The sequence below is a fragment of the Anguilla anguilla genome, chromosome 4, assembly GCF_013347855.1.
Source record: "Anguilla anguilla isolate fAngAng1 chromosome 4, fAngAng1.pri, whole genome shotgun sequence".
In the NCBI taxonomy this organism is placed as follows: domain Eukaryota; kingdom Metazoa; phylum Chordata; class Actinopteri; order Anguilliformes; family Anguillidae; genus Anguilla; species Anguilla anguilla.
The window spans coordinates 24,264,214-24,289,606 of record NC_049204.1 but is presented as its reverse complement, the minus strand read 5'-3'; the positions used below and the strand labels follow the sequence as shown (position 1 = coordinate 24,289,606).

The window sequence follows — 25,393 nt, the reverse complement described above, 5'->3', positions numbered from 1 at the left end:
TTGAAGTAGGAATGTATGTCTAAATGCTGTTGCCGACTGCCTTTAGAGTTTCAAAAGTGTGGCTGAACATCAGTTTTCAAATAGGCTGACACACCAAGAGAAGCCTGTAGAAAAAGATAATCACATGAGCTTAAGTAAGCCATTCAGTGGTACTTTATTCATGGTGGAGTGTGCGCGCTGAGGCTGAAATATGCCTTTGTACCAGGAGAGCTCTGAAACTGTGTCCCAATCGGATGTTTGTGGGTTTAAGCACGGATTACAAGTGTTATAATGGATGGAGAGGAGGTCCATTGGGGTGGTAGCTATGCAGCTACAGTTCTACAAATGCAACTGCATTGGGTGCTCAACTGTTCACACTAAGTACAAAATAAGCTTTCCTTCCAAATTTGTGTCTTTGGTTATTCATGCGCAGAGCGCTGTAGATTGGCCGGTGATGAATGCCTGGAGGCAGAAGGCATCAAAGCTCAGCTCAACACTCAGGAGGTCTGAGCCCTGTCTGTGCAGGTGTGTAGATGACAATGAGAGATAGCTCATCTGGGACGACGCTGTGCGTGTGTGTGCGCTTGTTCATGTGTGTGTGTGTTTTTGTGTGTGGGCTTGTGTGCGCTCGTGTATGTGTGTGTGTGCATGCACGTGTGTGTGCGTGTGCGTGCGCGCGTGTGTGTATGTGCATGTACAAATGCACGCGTGTGCACTCCTGTGCATATTGTTTGCTTGTGTGTACGTATGGGTGTGGATGTGTTAGTGCATATATGTCTGAGTGGGCACGCATATATGTGTGCATGACAGAGATTTGTTTACTTATCTGAAACAGCTGTGACAGCGTTTCATTATTTTTTCAGTAGAGCTTAGATGGATTAGTCGCTTTGCTCCTTGTTGTTACTCTGAATACATTTTTGTTAAAACTGTTGGTCAGCTGAACATGTCTTGTTTGACATGTTTTTGCCAATGACCAGTGCCTCATTTGCAGTAACTTTTTATGAATAGGTTTTAAGGCAATAACTACCTGCTACTCCTTTGATTTTGTCTGTGTATTTATATCAAAGAGAATTATTCAGGAATAATTTGCTTTGCTGTTCAATTAAAAGAGGAATACTTTAAAACAACAGAACAGCACAGCCTTTCTCAGCTACACGGTGGAAATGTAATGTGGGCTGGAGTGAGCGAGAGGTTGCTGCAAAAACGAGTGACTTACAGATATCCGGGGATCAGTAAGCCTGTTGGAGCCTCGCAGAGTAATTCTGATTGTTGCGGAGCGGACGTGTGACTTGAATCTGAGAGAGAACGCCAGCTGCCGCAGAGGAGATTGACTGAGGTGTGCGAATGAGAATTGCAACACTTATGCGGGGGCAGAGAGGAGGATGGGAGTGAATTTTGAGGGCACGTATCCTTTTACCAGAAGGAACGTGTTTACCTCCTCTTGTGCGGGACTATGCCCTGCCTTCCCTGTCCCCATCGAAAGCCCCACCTCCCCCCCCCCGTGTCTCCCCCGTCTTGCTCTGGAATCCCAGGCTGCGTTTAATTGGTGCGTGCTGAGCCAGAACAGGAGTAATCAGATCAGAGCTGGAGCAAGGGCCTCACGTGGAGACGCGGCGTCTACCAGGGATTAAAAAGCGGGGAACTTGATTGAAGGTAGAGTCTATGAGTGAGTGAGAGAGGGAGAGAGAGAGGGTGGGAGGGGGATGGCAGTGAGAAAGAGTGGGAGGAAGAAAGAGCGAGAAAGGGAGGCAGCGCAGTGCTGGAGGGGGGAGAGAGAGAGAGAGGGAGAGAGAGGGAGAGAGCGAGACAGGAAGTGAGCAATAGCAATTGAGACAGAGAGGCAGAGAAAGAGAGAGGGGAAGACAGAGGCCCACAGCAGGAGAGAGGGCAACAGGGTGAAGAAGTGAGAGGGAGGGAGAGGAAGGGAGGGAGGGTCCAGAAAGAGAGAAAAAGCAAGAGGAAAAGAACAGGAACAGGCAAAGAAAGGAAATATGAGAAGGGGGGAATTCTGAGGCGAAGAAGGAGCGGAAGAAAGTTTTTGTGAGAGAGGGAGAGAGAGAGAGAGAGAGGGAGAGGGAGGGAGAGAAAGAGAGAGAGAGAGACGAAGAAAAGAGCAGATGAGAAAACCAGCCCATGCGAATGGCTCAGGCGGGAAGTGGGAGGAAAAAGCTCAATCTTTAAGGAGTTTTCTTCTGGCGACCGGACTGTTTACATCATGTTCGCAGACAGCAGACCGCTGGGGCAGCAGAGAGTTTCTCAGCGCGGTAACGCTCCCCAGCACTGGCTTCAGAACGGGGTCGTGGTCCAGAGGGAGTTGGTACGTAGGGGGCCGAGCGCGCAGGCGGAAGCTAGCCCCTTCCCGCCAGACAGAAGGCGAGAAACGGGGCTTACACCGCCAGAGGGAAAGGGAAATTCCCACGTGAGGGGAAGGATTAACGCTAACTTTGACGAACGGAATCTGCAGAGGAGGCTGCCTCTCACCGAGCAGAAACACGCTACGCAGCCAGAGCCCGTTAGCCAGAGCGGCCCACGGGACTCCAGCTCCGCCGGGCGGAACCAGGCTCCAGAACTACGGCAGAAACACGGCTCGTCTGGGAGGGAGCCCCTCAGAGAATGTGTCTGCTCCAGCCACGGCTACCAAACACGGCCACACCCCTCTGGAAGGAAGTATGTGCCGCCCCCTCCAACTGGGTTCAAAGGTCAAGAAAGCTACGGAGTGCCTGGCTGTGTGGTGGAGAGGCAGTTTTGTGGCTGTGGAAGGGAGAGCTACCACAGGGGTTCTCGTATGTCTGGGCAGGCACATGCAGCAACACGCAATTTCAACAGGCAGCATGGCTCAAATTCCACCTTTATACATGGACAGGAATATAGCAACTATAAGCACGGCCTTAGAGATTTGCCCAGGGCAAAGAATGGACAGGAACAGGGCTGCAATGGGCCCAGCTCTACCCAGGGGCTTATCTTCCCAACTGAAGTTCCTCAAAGAGAGCTGGACTATGGCAGGCAGAGAAGTTTGTGTTGGCCAGGTGGTAATGTGACACACATCCAAAACAAATGCCCCAGCAAAGAACTGGGACAGAAGAGCGATCCGGGCACTGACAGGCCAAAGATAAGCCAGGCGGCGGTACGGGACCAAATACGACGGGTGGTTGTGGACCTGGAGGGGGTTTTAGGGGGCCTGAAGCAGGTTCATCTTGAGATGAAGGAGGTAAGAAAATTTATATACATCTGTTTCGTATGTTGACACAATCCTATATTAAAGAATTCACTAAAAAGAACTCTTCAGTCACGTAAGGGAATCTGAAGGGTCCTGTGCTGCAGCTGTTCTGGAAGATGAAGTTTGCTTCCTGACTCTGCAAAAGTTTACCGTGGTTCTTTAAGTTCCTGAGGCGTAGAAAAGTGCATGGTCTTGACAATATCCAAATAAAACTGTTCCCTAGACATATGAGCCTGCATGCACATAAGATTTTTTTTTCCATTCCAGAGTGTGACTCTCTATGGAACTGCATGAAAGTGAAGTAACAGAGAAGTCATCTGGTGTCATGTGTTCCATTTGCTAAATGTAGGACATACTGAATGTATTGAAAGTGATGGTCAGGGGCACCTTTGACTTGCTTGCTTTGGCAACAGATGATGCTTAGATTGGAGCAGCTGGAAGCATGGTAATACTCTATTTACAGAGAATAATTTCAGTCTCACTTTAACTTGGTAAAACTGTAGTATTGCATTTCACTTCCACAGTATCTGCATCTAATTACATCTGCCTAACCCGTTGAATGGAAAGCTTAGCATTAACGAGGCATTAGAGAGGTGTGAGAGACTTAGAGAGCAGTGTGACTCTGACACTGCAATGTGCACTCACTCCTCAGAGCCATTTCCCACACAGGTGGTCCAACAGATTGAGCTGCTGACCTCCAACATTGACCTTGGAGAAGAGGATCCTAGCAACAGTCTCCCAAGTGACACTCTTTACAGCAGCAGCTCCAGTGGGGTCATGGTGTCCAGTCACGGGGGGGTGGGAAGCCATCAGCTCAAGCAGGTGGACCCTTCGTGCGCCTCCCTCAGAAACACCCCCGCTCATTCGAACCCCCCGGCGCTCAATCCATCCGTCATTGTGGCCAACCAGACAGTGGTGACGGGCCCACGAGGAGACCCCCCTCAGGATCGGACATGTGCGCCTCCCACGATGGGCGTTCCACCAGCAAGCCTACCCAGGGACCCAGGTCAAGAGTCTCAGAGCGGGATGGTTCAATTGCGCCCCGCCCTTCCCAAACCGGCCTTCCGGAGCCAGAACCGGCAAGCAGACCACGGGCCTGGAGGAACTACTTGCCGAAGCAAGAAACCACCGCCGTACCCCCACAATGGGCAGATGGCAAAGACGGGGAAGGGGAGAGATTCCATTAAGGCACCCCCCTACCCTGCGAAACGCAGACTGCTCTCCACCATGGTGTGAGGGGGGCAGTGGACGGCATCCGTGGGCTCTGGAGCAGGCAGCGAGAAGGGCCTTGCCAGCTGGTGGAAGAGCCAGAGAACCCCAAGAAGCAGGCAGCTCACGGTGAGTCCGGCACCGGAGGCCTGGCTGTACTGCCTGTCCTCACCCTGTACTGGTCACATTAGCAGGCAGCAGCTGGCCACCCTTAAATGGCTACACCCATAAAGGTGGCTTGTGCAGACATCGACATTCAAAGACATTTACACAGCCAGCCCAGGAAGTGAAAATGGCCCTTTTTCACGTGATTTTCAGTTAACGTCCTCAGCAGTGCCGGGAAGCTTTGTCAGACATCAGTGTGGGGGGTGGGGACGGTGGCTGGAGATTAATCAGACCCTTCACAGGGCCTCCAGCCATTATCTGATCTCATTTCCACCGCCTGTGTCTTGAGTCTTGACCCCACCACAATCTCCATCTGCTCTCTGTGAATATGAGATGTGGGTGAACGCCTTCAGAGCAGTTTTACGAGACAACGGGCCAGAATAGGAATGTAAACATTTACCAGAAACTGTTCATGACTCACTCCTTTGAGTCATTCAGTAGGGTTGCTCAACTGGCATACATTCTGTGCATACAGTCTTACAGTTAGAACTTAATCCTACTGCTTAACTTTTATCCAACACAAATAAGCTTCCAAGGTTTGTCACAAATATTTAGAAAATACTGTATTTTAAACAACGTGAAATACAAAAAAAACCCTCTAGTGGATTTTTTCTGTTACTACAGCCAAGTTTTCCTCATTTATTCGTGTTCAGCCAGCTCTTAATCTGGTTTTAATCATGGCGGTTTGGAATGTATTCCAATATTGTTTTAAACAAACTCTGCTCCTATTACATCTGTGATGGCCGCATAAACACAGAGAGGTAGACGGTAAGCACGTAGAGTGGTTGCAGATGGCCCATTACAATGACGTATTTGTACTTTGGCAAAAAGGAAACCTGAAAAAGTTGCACGTGAAACCATCTTTGGTGAATTGGAAATATACATTTTAGGATTTTTGCTATGTCTTACCACTCTCCAAAACATACATGTACAGCAATGGAGCTTTTGATCTGGAAATTTCCAAAGCACGAAACAAATCAACGTGTTTAAAACCCTTGCCCTTGAGCTGTTATACCCATCCTATTTTTGTCCTTCTGCAATAGTTCTATCAGAAAAAGAAATATTTATTTTAGATGGCTGTTCAATAATTCACAGCGTCTAGCAGGTGCAGAGGGGTTTTGGGAAAGACGCATGAAAATTGTATACTATGCATTTAATCGCAGTTGAAATCAAAGTCAGATGCAAAAGCAAGGCAATGTGATAATATGAGATGGAGTATCACCAAAACAAACCACTTGAGTGCTTCTCCATCCCTCCTCTTAGAAAATCTCATCATCTTTGAACCATGCCCCAGGGGAGAGGAAAATTAACACATCAAAGCATGCGAGTTATCCTATTCGTTTGAAGCTTTTAATCAAAACTTGACACTCACAATTTAACTTGCAGGAAGTCTGAATCACAAGTCACCCAGTTGTATGACAAAAATGGATTTATTTGGATATCCACTTTCCCAATAAACCAAAATAACAATGAGGGAAAAAAAGTCAGCAAAACAGCTGGGCATCTATCACAAAGCCTGTAGGTGCCAAGTGTATTTTTTGTTTGTTTCCACAGTGACACTAGATGGTGTAGGACAAGTGCACCACAGTCATTGATGACGCTGAAGAATTCTGTACAGAAAGGCTCATATCCGCTGTAGAAAGGTAAGTGTAGGCAGAATGCTACTGCAATCTTTCCTTTGCTGAACAAATTTTACTTACATTTCAGCTATTTTCTGATCACATTTGCATTTATAATGGTAGATCTGTGCAAGAAGGAAAGAAATATTTTTATAAAAGAAACTTTGAGACAAGGAAATACTGTTTTTAAATTCCCAACCCAAAGCATCCACCCTTTCCTCACAGAATTCTGACTGCAATAAATTTCACCTTTTACTCTATAATTCCATAAAAAAGCCCCCTATATATTAATTGATTTAATCTACAAAGTTGAACAGCATCAAGTTCAGGTTTTGACATATTTTCTGTTGTAAGTGAATGCCATTCCTCCTGGGTCATGATTGACAGCAGAGCGAAATAGCCTTGTGCATTCAGCTCCTCTTCGCATTTGCTCTGAAAACAGGCCCGGCTGAACTCAAGAGGTCCCAGCCAATCAGAGCTCATCGTGGCTAGTCTGGCCAATCATGGTCAACTTGGAGAGCTGCGCACGGAACTTTCCATCATTCTGGGTTACTGGAGGAACAAAAGTAAACATGAATGAGTTTAAAAATGAAGGTTTTATATAAAAAGCATCAAAGATCTGATCCTCTACACTTTAAAAATCAAGGAAGCCTGGATGGAACTGGATGGAAACAACGATGAAACAGCTTCACTTGAGCCAAGCCACAGCAATAACGCCTTACCTGTGTGGTCTCCCACTGAGTATTCCTCCTCCTTCAAAGCGACATCACCCAGACCTCCCACAGCCGTCTGAGACTGGAGATGAGAGGGAAGAGAGACAAATGTCAAACAAACGAATGAGGGGGAACAGAAGAAAGGGTGAAACTGAAGCACAGGAAAAATAAGGAGAGTGAAAGCGATGAGTGACAAGGACGAGGAGATGTATCTGTGCCTCTGGGGCCCTCGATCTCTGTTTTAACAGCTCATCAGTTTGTTAATTCTCTTTATACAGGGAACAACGTCAGCAAGAAGAGATTATGAGAGGTGCGACCCAAAGGAACTGTAATTTCATCCTGGCAGTGGAGGCGTTTTAAAGACAGCTCTCTGGGACCAAGGAGTATGACAGATGACCACCTCTGAACAGGAGAATTTTAACCCACTGTTTAAAAAGAAAAGGCTCAGCTTGACTAAACTGTAATCTGTGCACTCTCTGCATTCCAACAGACCACGTATGGTTTCTGAAACTCTACAAAAATGTACATTATATCCAGTGTAGCTTACATCCATTTCAGAAGTTTGGCATGGCTACTCATCCATTAAATTAACCTTTTCTAAAAAAGAATCTCTCAGTGCCTCAATGTCAGTTACTCGCTGCCTATCATTTTGTGCGCTTACCAGAAAAGTACTTTTTTACATGTGTTAAGATGAAGAAGTAAGAGAAAGCCATGTTTCTGAGCATGCCTGGAGACTAATTCACATTCAAGCTAAAGAATATATATGTACAGGATAACAGGACAAGGTCCAGTGGAGCTAGGAGAGGGTAAATCCATCACACGGCTGAAATGTTCAGCCCAGTAAAACCAGAGGAGCTGGCTGGCTACTGTACATCCGCTGGGGCCGCAGAAATGCAGATGCAGAAAGAACATCTGTTCCCTCTCTTATCTGCTAGAGACACGACCCTGTTCAGCTTCCCGTTCAACTTCTGTCACCTTTGGTCATGAATATTGAGATGGCTCACCGTTCCCGGAGCGGGCAGGTAAATTGCACATGCATAATTAAGAACATAAAAATATATAATTAAAGGACAGCTCCATCCATTCAGCCCATCTAGGCTCCCCATTATGTAGTGCCCGACGGCTTCCATTTTACATGGCAGAATAGCCCATACATCATGTAAACAGCAAGGGTGGAAGAAAGATTAAGAGAGTTCGGTTACATGCCATTTCCATCTATGATTGGACTTACATATGCGGTGACATGTTCAATCTTGGCTCCTTTGATTTCAGCCTTAAACTGTGTGAAAAACAGGTAGGATTTCCCTTGGGGCCTAAATAGAGGAACAGACAGGATGTAAGAGCAAGCCCTGTCCAAACACCAAATTCGAAGGGAAGTATAAGCAAGACAGGCTAAAAAGTGCGACAGGAGTTAAATATGCGAGTCGACAAGAAAGATGACTGTGATGAAAACAATCTTACATTGTAAAACAACCATCATTACAACACAGGCACACAGGATCATAGTAATGTAAATTTCTCAGAGTGTTGTGCTTGGATGTGAATGTGTAGAGGACACCAGTTCTTACCTCCACAGAGAGCAGGAGAAATGGCTTTCATCATCACTCAGACCCACACTCATTTGCCATTGCTGTGCAAACATGTAAAAATCAGTCTCTCTATCAAACAGCCATGGTTTGTATCCTTTATACTTTTTTTATTTTTATAGACACACATTTTACCCATGTTGCTACATTTGTAAAAAATGGCTTGTTTTTAAAAGTGTACTGTATCCAAATTGTATCCAAGATCATTTCAGTGGAATCTTGATGATTACCCAATTATCACACAAATAAAAAGTTCAAATACTGCCTGATGCTGTTGTGTAGCTCACCTCATTTGTTCCACCTTGTGATGCATAGGTGAAAGAGCATTCATATTTTTTCTGTGAAAGAAAAACATAGTAGTACTGAGTTCAATTAAATTATTGGGCAAGAAGGGTGGTGCAGTACGCTCAAACCCATAGGATTCTGACAAAGATTCCCGGCTGTAATAATTTACTGTGATCCCATCTCCATCTGTAAAAAACTCTGTGTTCCCCGTCAGGATGAGGTATAAAAAAAGTCACAAAAAACCCCCACAAATGTTTTCCTCATCCTAGTTTCTCCCTATAACTGACTTGCGAGTAACGTGGTAACAACAGCTCCACTTCGCAAGTCAAGCTAACCTGATGTGGAAAACATTCTCAAGCAGCACCTCTGTAGTTGCCTAGCTAGTTTGTTTCTCTCTAAGTAGGGGGCGTCAGTTACCGTATTTTGATATCGTCTAGCCACACCCCCTATCCAATCAAAACATCCTCTGTCAATTTCTCTTCCGTACTGACGTGTCGGCCTCTCCGTGGAAGCTTTCTATTCGTCGGTTTCAGGTTTTCATATACTCTATACAGAAGGTGCAAAATGAATAACCAACATTTTCAATCATGTTAAATTGTGCACCGAATAAAGCAATGTCAATATAAGCTAGTTATCAAGTCTATTTTAAAATGCAACGTCATAAAATCAATTTTGCTTATAGTAGACGTTTTAGATAAACCGCTTGTTCTCTAGTTAGCTAATGAATCATTTTCTCATATTTATAATGTCATTTCATTCATCACCCTTGACTCAGTTGTACAAAATAGCGAGATGGTTAGCAACTCGTCTCGTTAGTCGAATATGAAGCGTTAACTAAAAAAGAGTAAACTTACCATTGTGAATTACCTAATATTTGCAAACGTTAGCAAGCTGGTATTAATTCATAATCAATGATATAAAAACCATCCTTTCTCATTGTACGATAGTTACTCCAGCTCTGCAACTTTACTTCACCGATTAACATTTCCTTGCTAACTTTAAACGGCAATACGCCTAAAATAATTGTATTCACGTTTCCAAGTTGGCTGATGAGCTAATACAGCTAGGCTTGTCGAAATTTTTCGATCACTTACGATTTTCGCAGCGAATGTGTGTACAACTCCCCCTGGCTTTACGTCGAAATCCACCGTTTTGGTTCTTTTTTTGGCAGAGGCGAATGCCAGTGTCAACAAAAATATTAGACAAACTATTAGAGCGGGCGAGGATCTGAAGCCCGTGGCACTGGAGGACGCCATTTTGGACAGTGGCTTTTCACCGTAATTGCGATAGTAGCCGTGCACATAAATGTTTACGAACACATTTGCGCATGCAGAAGTCGACTCTGGCCTGTCCATATCTTTGATTCAAGAGTAAATGCAAGCATTATATCCATTCACAAACTCAGTTTGGGCAGTTGTTTTAATGATTACTATACTCGCCAACTTGTGTTTGGAAGGAACCCAAATAATTATTGCTTCTAATTGTGAGTCAAATTTGACAAACGTTGATTGAACACCCTCAATCTTAACTTTTACCCCTGTTTTACTCAAGAGACTGTCCTATATTGCCTAATGCAATAGTAAGATATCTTATAGTGCTTTAAAATTAAACAATGCTTTAGAAACTGTTTGTTAGCCTTGTCGCAACACTTTTTAAAGCTATCGAACTGAAACACACACGGAAATTATTAACGGCTGTAGTCATTTATTTTATTTATTTATTTTTACCACAAGAGGGTGCTTCAGCTCTGGAAATACAAGCTAATTTACAATTTTATGTTGAATGAGGAGGTTATGAACACGGATCTAAGGTGACACCAGGCTGTCTCGTTTGTGCCGTCACACAAGGTCGATCTAGACAACATGAGCATCGCAAATCATCTGCAATATTTACAAGTAAGGAATGCAATTTGCATATTTAGTTCTCAACTGTGTAAACAAAAAGCAATTTTCTGCACCCCTTTGTTTTTACCATTTATTGGGTATGTGAGGCTTTAAGTTTTTTGTAAAAAAAGTTTTTTTTTTTGTAATTTATCCTAATTTTTTAACGTAGAAACTAGATGTGGTCAGTTTCTGGTGTTTGCCATTTGTTTTTACTGATGCGGGTTGTGCACATGAAAGTCCTATTAATCACTACTGCCTTCCAAGCATCACCTATGCACCATGACCCTTGACCTTGGTTCTGAAGGGGGATGATGGCTGTTGGAGATAAAGTGATTGCAGCTTAATATACCAATACAAACGTACACTTGCTAACATGGTGTGCCCATGCTTTGGGTACACCATGCACGCAGTTTACAAAAAGACGCTATTTATTTCCGAATAGCACTTTGAGAATTATGACTGTTATTCTAAATTCAGGGCAGTGAAACGTGTCAGGTCACACAAATTTGTGCTTCAGCATTTCATTGTATCGATGCTTGATTTAGATCATTTAAAAAGCAAAAAAAAAAAAAAAGTTTGTCATTTCAATTAATGCATTTGACATTTTAATGTTTCAATTGTTTGTACAGATTGTAATTTTCTGTGCCATGTAACACATGCACTAAAATATATGTTGAAACTCATTAGTGAAATTTAACCATGGGACATACAGTAGTCATTAGATTCTAATAAACTGAAAATAATATCTCATAACTGATTAACACCTCTATTACAACAGAACTGTTATGGTTTCATGACATCATTCACACAGTAAAAGATCATATATTTATGGTATTGTTTCTCTGTCTTATCACAGTATTGTTGTCACATTTTCTTATGTATTGCAATAATCTGCCTCGACTGCACATGGAAATTCGTTTTTAATAATTGCCTGGTGCAACAGATATTTATATTAAATCTGGTCCCTGGAAAATAAATAAAATAACGAAATAAAATGCATTCATTTGTGAAGCATCCGTCACCCTCCATTTTCATATATTTGTTGTAAAATATAAATATTCTGTCCTTGTGGGCGCCAGAGTAGTTTTAAGGATTTCGAAAATGCGATGAGTTTTATGCATAAGTATTCAGTTAAACTACAATATGGAGAGTGCTGAATATTTATACCAGTAGCTTTATCAGTGTGTAAATGTTGCACCCAAAGGTGCCGTTATGTTTTCTCATTATTAACATGCATTTTTTTGAGACTCTGTCAAACACATGGCATTCAGAAAAACTGGTTGACTGCCACTGGTTTGAAAACCAAATGCGGAACAACACCAGTATGTAGGACTGTACTTGTACCAAAACTAACAGGACGGCAGCTGTTTAACAACCCCTTCCCCACCCTATCCGGCTTAACTCTCCACCCTGTCAGACCTCGCTACCCAAAAATAATAAAATAACAGGATCTCACATTGCTAAAAATGAACATGTATTGCCAAGCTGTCATATGGACAACTTGATATTTGCTTTGGATCCATGAGGGAAACATACAAAATGTGTTGGAGTACATACCTCATTTTCAGACAGTCTCCTCATTAAATTATAGTAATGTATAAATGGGCAGCTAGCCACACCTAGCATAGCAGGCTGCTTCTGTTCTGCCCAGGTGTGTACTGTTATTTTTTTGAAGAAGCGGAACTTCCAGTCATTCAGTTGTAAAATCTTAGGGGAACAAAAATAAATTGAGAGTCAAATGAATAATGTGTTGTCCGACTTATGCAGTATACCTCTCTGTTAACCCATTTAGCACACTCACATGAAAAAGAACATGATGTCATATAATATAATATAATGCAGTGGGTAGCACTGTCGCCTCACAGCAAGAAGGTTGTGGGTTCGAATCTCGGCTTGGGGCCTTTCTGTGTGGAGTTTGCATGTTCTCTCTGTGTCCGCGTGGGTTTCCTCTGGGTACTTCGGTTTCCACAGTCAAAAGACATGCAGGTAGGGTAATTGGAGACTCTAAATTGCCCATAGGTGTGAATGGTGTGTGTGCCCTGCGGTAGATTGGCAGCCTGTCCAGGGTGTGTTCCTGCCTCTTGCCCAATGCATGCTGGGATCGGCTCCAGCACCCCCCGCGACCCTGCTCAGGATAAGCGGGTATAGATAATGGATGGATAATATAATATAATATAATATAATATTAATTTGGCAGAGGCTAATTTCAGGGGTGATTATATGTGTGCAGGTGCAGTAGGAACTATAGTAACTACAGAAAAGGACAGCAGTACTTTTAAAATGGTGAACAAAAAATGGTTAGAACTATGCTGTTAGCATAACCAACTGCCCAATCAAGAATCAGACCTTTTGGTCTTAAAAGTGTTGATGTTGAGGCTTGGGGTAAAGGAAGCTAAAATGTAGTCTGAATAGGTAAGTCCTCAGTGTGCATTGGAAGATAACCTATGATAGCCTTGTTCAGTGAGACTGAAATAGAATATATATTCACTAAGATTAAGGTGTGCATATAAATATTGGTGTCTCTGATTGTGTATTCAGCTAAAGCACTTAATTATGTCACTATGATGAGCTTCAGAGTCAACAATCTTATCTTGAGCATATCAGTGCCAGTTAGAGCAGAGAGAGGACAGCATAACTGCCCTTTTGTGCTGCCCTGGGATTGAAGGCTTATTGGCAGGATATTTCCTCTCCCCAGCAAGTCCTCCGGTTGATGGAGCACCTGTAGTTTGCCTGTTCCAGCTGATGTGTGGTCCATCATGTGCTATGACCCTGCAGGCCAGAGGTTGTGCTGCAGAAATGAAAAGAAAGGATTGCTGGCTAGACAAACTTCCAAAGGTTCCAAATGCAGGTCTGTACCTGCCAAAACGGAATAAGATGCTGCAACAATCTTATGTATTTACGATCGAGCATTCCAAGTTGTGGATATAAAGAAAACCAGGGTAAAAATATTTTAGAAAATATGTTATTATAATATAAAATATGTTGTGATTTGTACAATATGTATTTTTATTAAATTTTCTTTTTACAAAATTGTGTGCACAATTTGTTCTTTAACCATCATACTTATGAAGTTTACTGCGGGAGCCTGCTTTGTGGTTTATGGAACATTAGCATTTTAGAAATGGTGCAAAGAATGTTTTTTTCCTATGCTGACAGATAAAAACCACCCAGGGTGGTATTTAGGTGAAAAGCGTGGTTTTGGCCATGCAGTAATATTTGGGGGCTGGCAGTTTATGATGTAACTTGCTGAAGCAAATCTTTTTCAGGCCTGTCCCTCAAACTTGTGAAATTAGATTTTCAGTTTCTCAGCAATGGCTATGTGTTGCCACAAACTGAAATATAATCCTGATGATAGAATTATGTTCTATTTGCGAAATAATGGTAGCTGACTCTCTAAACGATTACACAGATGAATAAATATACAATCTGTTGTAATAAAACTTTTATGCCATGTTATTCACACTTTTTGCACACCATCTGTTAACATGAAGATGTCTAGACATTGGCAATCATGTTTGTTAAGTGGTGTGAATCTTTTTTTTAAAATTTCCTGTCTTTGTTTAATAGTTTTTAAACAAAATTTTGCATCAATGCCGACCTTTCACAATGAAGTTTTTTGGGGGAGTTTTTTGGAAGTTACTTTCAACTACATTCTAAGTTGCTCTGGATAAGACTGTTAAATTAATGTAATGTACAAAGGAATCACCATTTAAACCATTTATAATAATTGACCATATATGTGAGTCTATTCTGTAAGTAGCACATAATATTCAGGGGAAAAATAATACATTTGTGCTCTTTGTACTTTTAGCAGGTATACCTGCTGCTTGTGGAAGTACCCCACACTCCCAGGTCTGCCATATGGACTGTTATGGCTGGAGAACCTAGTTGCTGAACCATCCTCCCATTCCCCTTCCATCTTTACTGAAGGTAATAGGACTCACCTAAGATGAGTACACAGGTTTTTATTGGCAAATCTCAAGGTTAGCAGCTTTCTCTCAGTGACTGTAAATGATTCATGACCTATCAGTGTTGAATTCCCACAGCTTGTTTTATTTCTGTCAGTTTTGCTTGGCTTGTAAGAGCTTTGGTGCTATGGGTAATAGGCATGTCAACAGAAATATCCAATACTGAATGACTTTGTCCAGAGATGCTTTTCACTGCAGTCACCTGTAATGTACAATGTACTTAAAACTAAGTGACGAGGTTTGTCCTGGATTTTGGGGTCTTGTAGTTTTTGGCAGCAGTGATGATCACATTCTGTGTCCCTGCTGGATACTGGATCCGTCTGTCCTTTGCACAGCTGCTCAAACAAAAAGCCTTTTCCTCTTGCCTCTGTGGCATGTTTAAAAGGACAAAAATATCAAAAGGGGCAATGTTCTACCCTAGCTTTCCTTCACAGTACATTCACCAAGTCTAGTGCATTTTCCTGTACTCTGAATATAGTCAGTAAAGATCGTGAAATAGTACCAGGCTCTTAATCAGGGTAAATCTCTGGTAATGTTGCATTTGTATAATTCACAAGATGCCATTTCAAATAAACCATTTAAGGCATGGTCTTGGCTGACATTGTGACTTAAAATGGGTAAATATTGGTCTGGAATTCCTAGACTATCTATCCATTTGTCCATCTACCTGTCCATCTGTCTAAATCAGTGGTTCTTAACCTTGTTGGAGGCACCGAACCCCACCAGTTTCATATGCTCATTCACCGAACCCTACTGCCCACTAACTGCAGACTAGACTGAGGTGTGGACCTCTGCGGCGGAGGCTCCACCGAATCCCTGAGACCGACTCACCGAACCCCTAGGGTTCGACCGAACCCAGGTTAAGAACCACTGGTCTAAATGAATAGGTATCTGTAGAGAATAATTTGCAAACTAGAATAAATGTCTACGTGTGCATTTTCACTTTTTGCACACAACAATGCATATGGTAAAGATAATGTATTCATTCAAGATGAGTGATTTCTTTTTTTTTTTTTTTAAATCCTCACTGTGACAATTGACTGAATGCTCAGACACAGTTTTTCATTTATTTTCATTTATTTATTTTCATTAAATTTCAGTCACTGTTTTTTTGGACATACACAAATAAAACAACCATACTGACTTTACAGAGAACAGTTATTTCATACAAAACAAACTAAATAAAAAAGCTCTAAATAAATTCACCCACTAGGAACAAAACTGTTTTACAGCAAGTATTCAAGTTCATGTGCTTAAGCAGCATGATTCCATTAAATTTTGCGGGGAAAAACCACACAAACATACATACATGCATACATATTGATATTTGGTACATAAAAGGCTAATATTTAAACATGGAAATGGTATTCAGAATGCACATAAAATGACTTTGAGGGATTTATTTGAACTTGGTTCTTTATTGCCAATGGGTGGTTCATTTCAGAATAAAAATACTATCATACATGAATTCCTTCATTAAAACACCTTCAGTACATCAAAAATAACTTAAGAATGAATGTTTTCTGTTTTTGAGGAGTTAATTAAACAGAGTTAAAATATTACATACTTTTAAATTAAAAAGCTATACAATTGAATACATAATCACATATTGGTGCACTCATCTTTTCCTTTCTTACTTTGAATTTCAGTTATGTTTGAAAAGTGCAGAAATATTTATTTGTATGGGAAATATATTTAAGTCTGTATGGTAAAAAAAAATATCCCAAGTTAGTCTCAGTTAGTTTCCATCAAGGTAAAAACTTTGATGGCATAAAGTTCTATTTTTTTGAGCAGAAACTCACTTCTGATGGCCTTATTAGCACATTGGGTAGATTAGATGCTGTGAAAACACAATACAAAACCAAAAGCAAAGTAAATAAAGGAGAATATAGAATATTTCACATGCAGTTTCATAATAACATTTTAATAATGTTATCATTATCATTATTATTATTATTATTATTATTATTATTAATAATAATAATAATACTAATAACAACAATAATAACAATAACAACAATAATAATAATTGTTAATAATAATAATAATAATAATAATAATACTAATAACAATAATAATAACAATAACAACAATAATAATAATTGTTAATAATAATAATAATAATAATAATACTAATAACAATAATAATAACAATAACAACAATAATAATTGTTAATAATAATAATAATAATAATAATATAATAATAATAATACTAATAACAATAATAATAACAACAATAATAATAATTGTTAATAATAATAATAATAATAATAATAATAATAATAATAATAATAATAATAATAATGGGAAAGCATTTCATGCTTGGTGTAATAGTTTGCTTACCCCCTTATCTGGCAGTTCTGCGCTTGGACAAAAGATCCAGTGTATGTGATGTCACACCACACAGCGTTGTTGGAAAAATCAGATTCTTGTACTTGGTAAGTTGGGTTCACTGTAACCTGCAAGTTGAAAACAGAATCCAATCAAATGCAATTGGTCCATTCACTATGCTCCAATGAAATGAAGCGGTCTCATTCTGTATTTGAAAACAGTGCAATAATAGCTAAGCTGGCTGAGTGAAGGATCATGAATTTACATTTAACCATCATAAATAGCTGTGCAAGAGTTCTTTTTACCACTCCCCTGAAAGACAATGTCTCCAACCTCAAAGATTCCCCATCACTGCTCTGGAACACCAAATTCTTGGGCCGTACAGAGGACGGACTCCTACTAGCCTATCCAACATCAGCTAGACAACCAGCCTACTCAAAGATTCTATACACACAAGGAACGTCTGATGTCCTATGGAACCTCCTGTTAAGACGCAAATAGGATTGAAGGAATGCAGGAATTGAGTATCTGGTGAATTTAAAGAATCTATGATCTGCCTTTACTGGGAGGTCTCCCATCCAAATCCAGTCTTACATAATGTAGCTTCAACTGTCAGGCATAGGGAAATAACAGAATGCTAAGGCTGCTAGCCTACCGCAGTGGGACAGTGCTGAATTAACCATTTGAAGAGTAGGTTTTTAGAATATTTTTTCAAAATACTGAGGGTTCTAGAACTCAATTGCTTTCAAATAACAGTACTGATTGTTACATCAGCATTACAATGTTCAGTGAAGAACATTCTAGTCACATGTTTGTGATCTTACACCTTAAAGGGTTAACTAAATCTCGTCATGATGCATTATGAATGCACCTATACTGGACCAAAGCACAAACCCACTGTTCAAACTCCTCTGCTTTAGTTTAACTGTATGTCTAGCAGGTTGTAGATAAACATTGTATACCATAGTATGGGATCTAGGCATCTGATGTTAAATGCTTTACATTTTATATTGTTTAAAATTCTTTCTGTACATAGGTTTGATCTACCTATTTCTGTGTTTTATTTCCAGTCCCCCAAATAAAAAAATAAAAACGTCACACAAATAAATATCTAATGCAGAAGTTATTTAATGTTACCTTGAGGATGTAATTACCAGGAGGCACATCTGTGATGTCAATCCACTGACAGTCAATGTCGGAGTCATAGGTGTCATAGCAACCAGGACCCAATCCCTGCACCATGTGAAGCACAGAAAGGGTGAAGATGCACACTGGCTTTTGAAATGCAGACCACCGTGCATGCCCATTCTGCCCATTCAGTTCAGAGCATTTGGTAAATACAGATTAATTTCAGAAGCTTTCTGAACGCATTCAGCATACCTGTGTGTGTGCTGTGCAGGCATATCGCCTTTGGAATCCTGGATCACAGGTGGTGTCCTCCAAGCAGAAACTTGCTTTGTGTCCCTCAGCGACTTTCCGCCCAGTGGACACATCTAGCAAGTCGTAGGTGCTAAAGGCATCCATGCTGTGGTAATGCCTAAAATTGAATGTCCCGGATTGGGTTAGGTTGGGCACAAGCAGAAATCTGGGGAAAAAAGGTGATCTCTGTGGCAGAGTTTTGCCAATTAAGACTTCCAAAAGTAAGTGCAAGTTATGGACATTTCCCTGGCCAATTTATAAGTGAATGTAACGCTACCAAACAGTAATTATGCTAAATGTGTTTATTTCCCCGGCCATTTCAACTGTTCTTTTTATATTCCTTTTGATTTTATTACAACTGTCTTTGGAGATACGCATTTGGTGTGAACTCACTGATGGCAGCTATGCCATTCCCACTGGTGCCGGGGCTTCAGGGGAAGGAAGTCTGCTGTGCCTTGATTCTTCACCCTCTGGGGGAACCGAAGCAGCATCCTGAAGTCAATGTCTCTGACACTTCGCCTGTACGCTGACCTTGAATACATAAAATGAAGAATCCACGGAGGTTACGTTTTTCAGTTGTGTTGTTTATATATGGCCTATTAGGTTTTCTAGGTACCGAAAAGGAAATTACACAAATATTTATCACATCTACATTTCCGTTAAACATCTGCGACTTATCAAAAGTAGGCTACCCATATATCCGCCATGTCTGTCAGGTTGTAAATAGTAATTAGCTTATACCATCATATCCGCGTCTTTAAAATACCACCAGGTCTGATAGTCTATCACTTAAGTATAAAGAATCACTAAAGTTACCTGGCCAGACAGTTCTCCTCGGCGGCACACCTTAAGGCGTACATCTGCACGCGCTGTATATAAGTAGATGCTTGAATATAATAAGGGTCCGGAATGAGGTCCGGGAGTCCTGCCATAAAAAGAAAACAACACCGTGAGCTATTTTAGGTAAACACTGGCTTATTTCAACATGATGAGCTGAGATTATTTCCTTACCGTTGAGAAAATATCTTGTTCCGTATCCAGACCCTTGCAGACGGCGAGCCCTTGTTCTCCCACGGGGTCGGTAGGCGTTATAGAGAATGGTGTTCCCGTTGTTTATGAAGGGATACCGTGGATCATCTCCAACCATATCACTGGGGTCTGCCGTTTTGCCAGACTCTGGCATAATACTCTCTCTTCCAACATCATTGCTATTTTCAGAAAGCACATGCGGGGATCTAGCATAATTAGAATCATCACCAACAAGTGTCTTGTGATCATTCACTTGAGCTGCGCCGTCACTGGTTTCCAACCGGAGAGGATTAATAGGTTCCCTTGTGCCTTCATCTACGGGATTCTTGCTTTCCGCTGTTGTAGACCCTCCGCGACCATCGAGACCTCGGGGGAACTCAGTGGATATTTCTGGAGAAGCATGAGCCCGTCTTGAAACAGCAAATACATTGTAATTACGAGCATGATTTCCTCCTCCTCTTGGAACTCCGTTGCCAGTAGGATCGCTAATTGTCAACGACGGTGTAGAATTTGCCCCAGAGCGCGCTCCCACGGACGCGCTTCGAGCCCCAGGGGAACCTGCAACCTGTTCTCTATGGGATGACCCAGACAACAGGTTCCTCGCTCCAGAAGTGCGAAAGGCAGCAGGAATGTTGCGCCCAACTTCTGGTCTGTGCACATTGGTTTTCGAGTGATGATTTGTTTGTTGAATATTGCCATGATTTTGGTTTAAATCATGTTTTAGGAATTCGGTTTTCAGATACATTTCTCTGCCTCCGGATGACCTGCCAGTCGATGCAGACAGAGAGTGCCTATTAATTTCTCGTTTGGTGCTCAGATAAAATTGAGTATCCCTTTTTGCCTGTGTCGGCGCTTGATATTCCGTATCGGTGCTCAGTAAGCTATATACCTGGCCGTTATATTCCCATTGAATCCTGTGCTTCCATGGTTTTACAAGCCCTTGGAACTGTGACTGACTAATTACCAGAATAATTAAGCATTTCAGTAGAAATATATGTAAAACAAGAAATCTTGCCATTGCGATTAAATTTATGGTCACTTCTGTGCACGAAAATAAGCGAGTGACACAGACGGGATCTTGGGCACACCGTCTTGCAGTTAGTTGTGCAGTATATCCTCATTACAGTGCAATTGAGAAGCTAGTTTGAAAGGGACAGATGGAGAGCACTGCGCTTACTTTTCATGCGGGTATTTTGGCGCACGCATAGCGAGACTGTGCTACTTCTAAGTAGGATATCGTTTGTCTTAACCATTTCATCACCATATGATGAATTGTATGGCCCGTGCCACGCGCGTAGGTGGCCTTCTCTGATTAAATAAATGTGGTGGACACATTTTCATTTTAGTGCGACCACTTTTGTTATTTGGGTGTTATCGTTGAAAGACATAATGAAATGTATATTAAGCATTTATCTGACAGAGCATTTTGCAAGCTGAACTCGTGATGCCTTCCCTGTAGCCAAAACTGTCTCATTAACAAGGTATTTTTGCCCGCAGAACTGCCACTCACAGATTTCTTTATTTATTTATTTATTTTATTTTTTATTTTTGCTTTATATATTTATTGCAGCCACATGATTCACTGTTTAGAGGAGCAGGCTAATTGCGTTAACAAGCTGATGTACCTAATAAAGTGGTTACTGAACGTATAGCTACAAAAACCAATTTTGCGTGCGTATAGTTTAACCTGTATCGCTTTATAAAATCAGAATACTGAAAACATTAAAATGCCATTATAAATAAAGCTCAGTTGCTTTATTACTAGAAACAACATGACTGTGTACTAAGTCAAGAAGTCTAGACCATTTTGATGTATGCAAACGAATGGGCATTGATTTGTATAGTAATCGTGTAGTCCCAAGAATCTTAAAATTATTAGCTTGTGTTCCACAACTGATGGTCGAGATCTGTTTATTCCAAGACCGCTGCTGTTTTCGTTGGTTATTTTGAATTAAACATACTCGATAAACAGGCAAGATAACATTTCTGGATCCGATTATTTAGTTTTCTTGTGAAAAGTGGAAATTTCCTGCGCCATTAGGTTAGCTCACAGGAAGGTAAGTCAATTTAACAGCACAACTCGTATTTCTCCAATCATCCACACCTACTCCTACATACACTTCTCAGACGTTTCCCTCATGACGCAGTTCCGTTTTATGCATCAAAGTAACACATTTTATTTGCCCCCGCAGTTATTTACTTATTACTCAAAAAGCCTCTCTGTTTCTTAATAGTCTCTATTTTCCTGTCTAAGTTATTGCGTACATTTTGGATATTACACTAAATGGATTGAACGCTTAAAAATTGGTATTTGAAGCAAATTTTTCCTGGCAGATATTTTGACAAATTAAAATAAAAGAGCTCCAGCGCCTGTCGGCAAGTAGGCCAAATGGCTTTTTCATTTATGTTTCACGAATTAATTGCTCGAGTTAAATACACGCCGGATTTGCAAGGGCTTTCATAACAAAATGCGTTTGTCTTCATCCTTTCATATATTTGATCATTTCAAATGTAGACTAATTTGACAGCTGATAAGGCTAGTATAAATTATCTCAAAATAAGTGTTCGTTTTTGTGGCTGCATCCACTAAAAATCAAACTGAATATGCCTACTTACACGTTTATCTTGGGTTAAGGTCCTCCAGGGAACTTTTTGCCCCAAACCAGACTTGGCTTCTTATACCAAAGAGAGGAACTTTACGTTTGAAAAATATTCTCTCTCTCTCTCTCTCTCTCTCTCTCTCTCTCTCTCTCTCTCTCTCTTTTAAAAGATTACTATTCTCGAACAGCTCAAACTGACTGAGTCTCAGTTGTCAAGTAGCGTGAAAGAACTAGACTGTCCACATGGTGGCAGTGTTCTTCTACCAATCTTTTTAAACATAAGGCTTCATCGTCATTCACAGAAATGAATCCTTGGTTGCCGGTCAGGTCTCATGCATGTAATAGTAACTGATGGACTTTGTCCATGCAAACAGTAGCTATACGTTCAGTAACCACTTTATTAGGTACATCAGCTTGTTAACGCAATTAGCCTGCTCCTCTAAACAGTGAATCATGTGGCTGCAATAAATATATAAAGCAAAAATAAAAAATAAAATAAATAAAGAAATCTGTGAGTGGCAGTTCTGCGGGCAAAAATACCTTGTTAATGAGAGAGGTCTGAGGAAAATGGACCGAAAACAGAACAGAAAGGCCGCAAATGCTCCATTACAGTCCATAATAATGTTCACAAAACTCTGAAATTATATAGTTCACTGTAAATTTTTCAGTTCAGTTCAACGAAGAATCTTTCATTTCACCAAAATTGAGACCGCAACATGCGTCTAAACACTCCGTCAATTCACTCTCCGAAAATTCGTTCACTGAACAATGTCAAACACAGAGATAAACAAAAAACTCTGTCTTTCGAGGAAAATGAGCAAAGTATAATTAATACCCAAACGAAAAAAACAAACAGGCATTCAACATTTAATTTCAGTTCAGTCTATCATTTAACCAAAAATAAGTGAAACACAATATGCGGAGACTCTTTGTTAGTTCACAAACCCGAAAGTTTGTTCACTAAACAATTTCAAACACAGAGATTTATTTAAAAAACTCAGTCTTTCAATGAAAAATAATAAAGTGAAATTTATATCAAAACGAAATATCAAACAAGCATTAAAGAGTTATGGGGTGGTCACAGACTATGAGTTTATGTTTGTACGAAAAAAAATGTAGGCCTGTGTCCGACAAGTGGAGAGAATAAAATTGGAGTTTTGAGCTGAGATTAGAAACAATAGATTTAGAAGCATGGTTAAGTTAATGTTTTATTAACATAAATAAAGCACTATATGTTTATGCTGAAGAGGCAGCTTGCCATAAGGTAGGGTTAGTATTAGTGTTAGGGGTTCAGTTAGGGTTAGGGTTAGGGTTACAGCTAAGGTTAGGGTTAGGTTTAGGGTCACAGTTACAGCTAGGGTTAGGGTTAGGGTTTCAACTGGGATTAGGATTAGGGTTAGGGATAGGGCTACAACAAGGGTTATGGTTTGGCTTATGACAATTGTTCGTGTTAGGGTTAGTGTTAGGGTTACAGCTATGGTTAGGGTTAGGGTTACAGCAAGGGTTAGGGTTAGGGTTACGGCTTGGGTTAGGGTTAGGGTCACAGCTAGTGTTAGAGTTAAATTTACAGATACCTTTAGGGATAGGGATAGGAATACAGATAGGGTTAGAGTTAGGGTTAGGATTAGAGCAAGGGTAAGGGTTTCAGATAGGGTTAGGGTTAGGGTTACAGCTAGGGTTAGGGTTAGTGTTAGGGTGACAGCTAGGGTTAGGGTTTAGGCTCCAGCTCGGGTTAGGGTTTAAGCTAGTTTTGAGGTTAGGGTTAGGGTTACAGCTAGGGTTAGGGTTATGGTTCCAGTTAAAGATAGGGTTAAGATTAGGGTTACAGCTCGGGTTAGAATTAGGGTTAGGGGTTGGATAAGGGTTACAGCTAGGTTTAGGATTAGGGTAATAGCTAGGGTTTGGGTCAGGGTTAGTGTTTGGGTTACAGCAAGGGTTAGAGTTAGGGTTACAAATCGTGTTAGGGTTAGGGTTACAGCTTGATTTAGGGTTAGGGTTACGGTTAGGGTTTCATGTAGGGTTTGGGTTGGGGGTACAGCTAGGTTTAGGGTTAGAGTTACAGGTAAGATTATGGTTAAGGTTACAGCTAGGGTTAGGATTAGGCTTACAGCTAGGTTTAGGGTTAGGGTTACAGCAAGGGTGAGGGTTAGGGGTTCTGCTAGGGTTAAAGTTAGGGTTACAGCTAGGGTTAGAGTTAAGTTTACAGCTAGGGTTAGGGTTAGGGTTACAGCAACGGTTTGGATTAGGGTTAGAGCTAAGGTTAGGGATAGGGTTAAGGTAACAGCTTGGGATAGGGTTAGGGTTTATTTTACACCCTGGGTTAGGGTTAGGATTAGAGCTAGTGTTAGGGTTTGGTTTGGGGTTATAGTTCGGCTTAGGGTTTGGGTTAAGGTTACAGCTAGGGTTAAAGATAAGGAAACAGCCAGCGTTAGTGTTAGGGTTACAGGTAGGGTTAGGGTTAGGGTTAAAGTTAGGGATAGGGTTACAGCTTATGTTAAGGTTAGGTTTACGACAAGGGTTAGGGTTGAGGTTAGGGTTTCAGCTAGGGTTAGGGTTATGGTAACAGCTAGGGTTAGGGTTAGGGTTATAGCTAGGATTAGGGTTAGGGTAAGGGTTACAGCTTGGGTTAGGGTTACAGTTAAGGTTAGGGTTACAGCTAGGGATAGGGCTAGGGTTAAGGTTACAGCTAACATTAGGGTTAGGGTTACAGCTAGGGTTAGGGTTAGGGTTAGGATTACAGCTAGGGCTATGGTTAGGATTACAGGTAGGGTTAGGCTTAGGGTTACAACTAAGGTTAGGGTAAATGTTACAGCTAGGGGTAGGGCTAGGGTTAGGGATACAGCTAAGGTTAGGGTTTGGGTTAGGGTTGCAACTAGGGTTAGGTTTTGGGTTAGGGTTAAAGATAAAGTAACAGCTAGGTTTAGTGTTAGGGTTAGCGTTACAGCTAGGGTTAGGATAAGGGTTACGTCTAAAGTTAGGGTTAGGGTTACAGTTATGGTTAGGGTTATGGTTACAGCTAGTGTTAGGGTTAGGGTTAGGGTTACAGCTAGGGTTAGGGTTAGGGTTACAGCTAGGGTTAGGGTTTGAGTAACATCTAGGGTTAGGGTTAGGCTTACAGCTAGGGGTTAGGGTAATGGCTAGGGTTTGGGTCAGGGTTAGTGTTTGGGTTACAGCAAGGGTTAGAGTTAGGGTTACAAATCGTGTTAGGGTTAGGGTTACAGCTTGATTTAGGGTTAGGGTTACGGTTAGGGTTTCATGTAGGGTTTGGGTTGGGGGTACAGCTAGGTTTAGGGTTAGAGTTACAGGTAAGATTATGGTTAAGGTTACAGCTAGGGTTAGGATTAGGCTTACAGCTAGGTTTAGGGTTAGGGTTACAGCAAGGGTGAGGG

The 25,393-nt window shown here is 41.2% G+C and overlaps 3 protein-coding genes and 1 long non-coding RNA gene across 4 annotated transcripts; 2 read left to right on the top strand and 2 right to left on the bottom strand.

Moving 5' to 3' along the window:
* Positions 1-1,882: 1,882 nt before the first annotated feature.
* LOC118226173 lies at positions 1,883-8,757 on the top strand. Its single transcript, XM_035415566.1, has 4 exons — positions 1,883-3,187; positions 3,866-4,534; positions 6,125-6,213; positions 7,181-8,757. Exons 1-2 carry the CDS (start codon positions 2,195-2,197, stop codon positions 4,430-4,432), a joined length of 1,560 nt encoding a protein of 519 aa, XP_035271457.1. The 5' UTR covers positions 1,883-2,194; the 3' UTR covers positions 4,433-4,534; positions 6,125-6,213; positions 7,181-8,757.
* On the bottom strand, positions 5,907-10,079 carry mydgf (myeloid-derived growth factor). The gene is made up of 6 exons (XM_035415568.1): positions 9,868-10,079; positions 8,776-8,826; positions 8,471-8,532; positions 8,134-8,215; positions 6,912-6,984; positions 5,907-6,741 (listed from the first exon to the last, which is right to left on the bottom strand). The coding sequence occupies exons 1-6, from the start codon at positions 10,027-10,029 to the stop codon at positions 6,662-6,664; spliced, it is 510 nt and encodes a 169-aa protein (XP_035271459.1). The 5' UTR covers positions 10,030-10,079; the 3' UTR covers positions 5,907-6,661.
* Positions 10,080-10,548: 469 nt separating this feature from the next.
* Positions 10,549-14,836, top strand: LOC118224966. Its single transcript, XR_004764732.1, has 3 exons — positions 10,549-10,668; positions 13,352-13,504; positions 14,468-14,836. It is a non-coding gene; the product is annotated as an uncharacterized LOC118224966 (long non-coding RNA).
* Positions 14,837-15,695: 859 nt separating this feature from the next.
* loxl5a (lysyl oxidase-like 5a) lies at positions 15,696-20,623 on the bottom strand. The gene is made up of 7 exons (XM_035412850.1): positions 19,387-20,623; positions 19,192-19,300; positions 18,769-18,906; positions 18,337-18,493; positions 18,094-18,189; positions 16,969-17,084; positions 15,696-16,464 (listed from the first exon to the last, which is right to left on the bottom strand). Exons 1-7 carry the CDS (start codon positions 20,420-20,422, stop codon positions 16,458-16,460), a joined length of 1,659 nt encoding a protein of 552 aa, XP_035268741.1. The 5' UTR covers positions 20,423-20,623; the 3' UTR covers positions 15,696-16,457.
* Between the last annotated feature and the right edge of the window lie 4,770 nt (positions 20,624-25,393).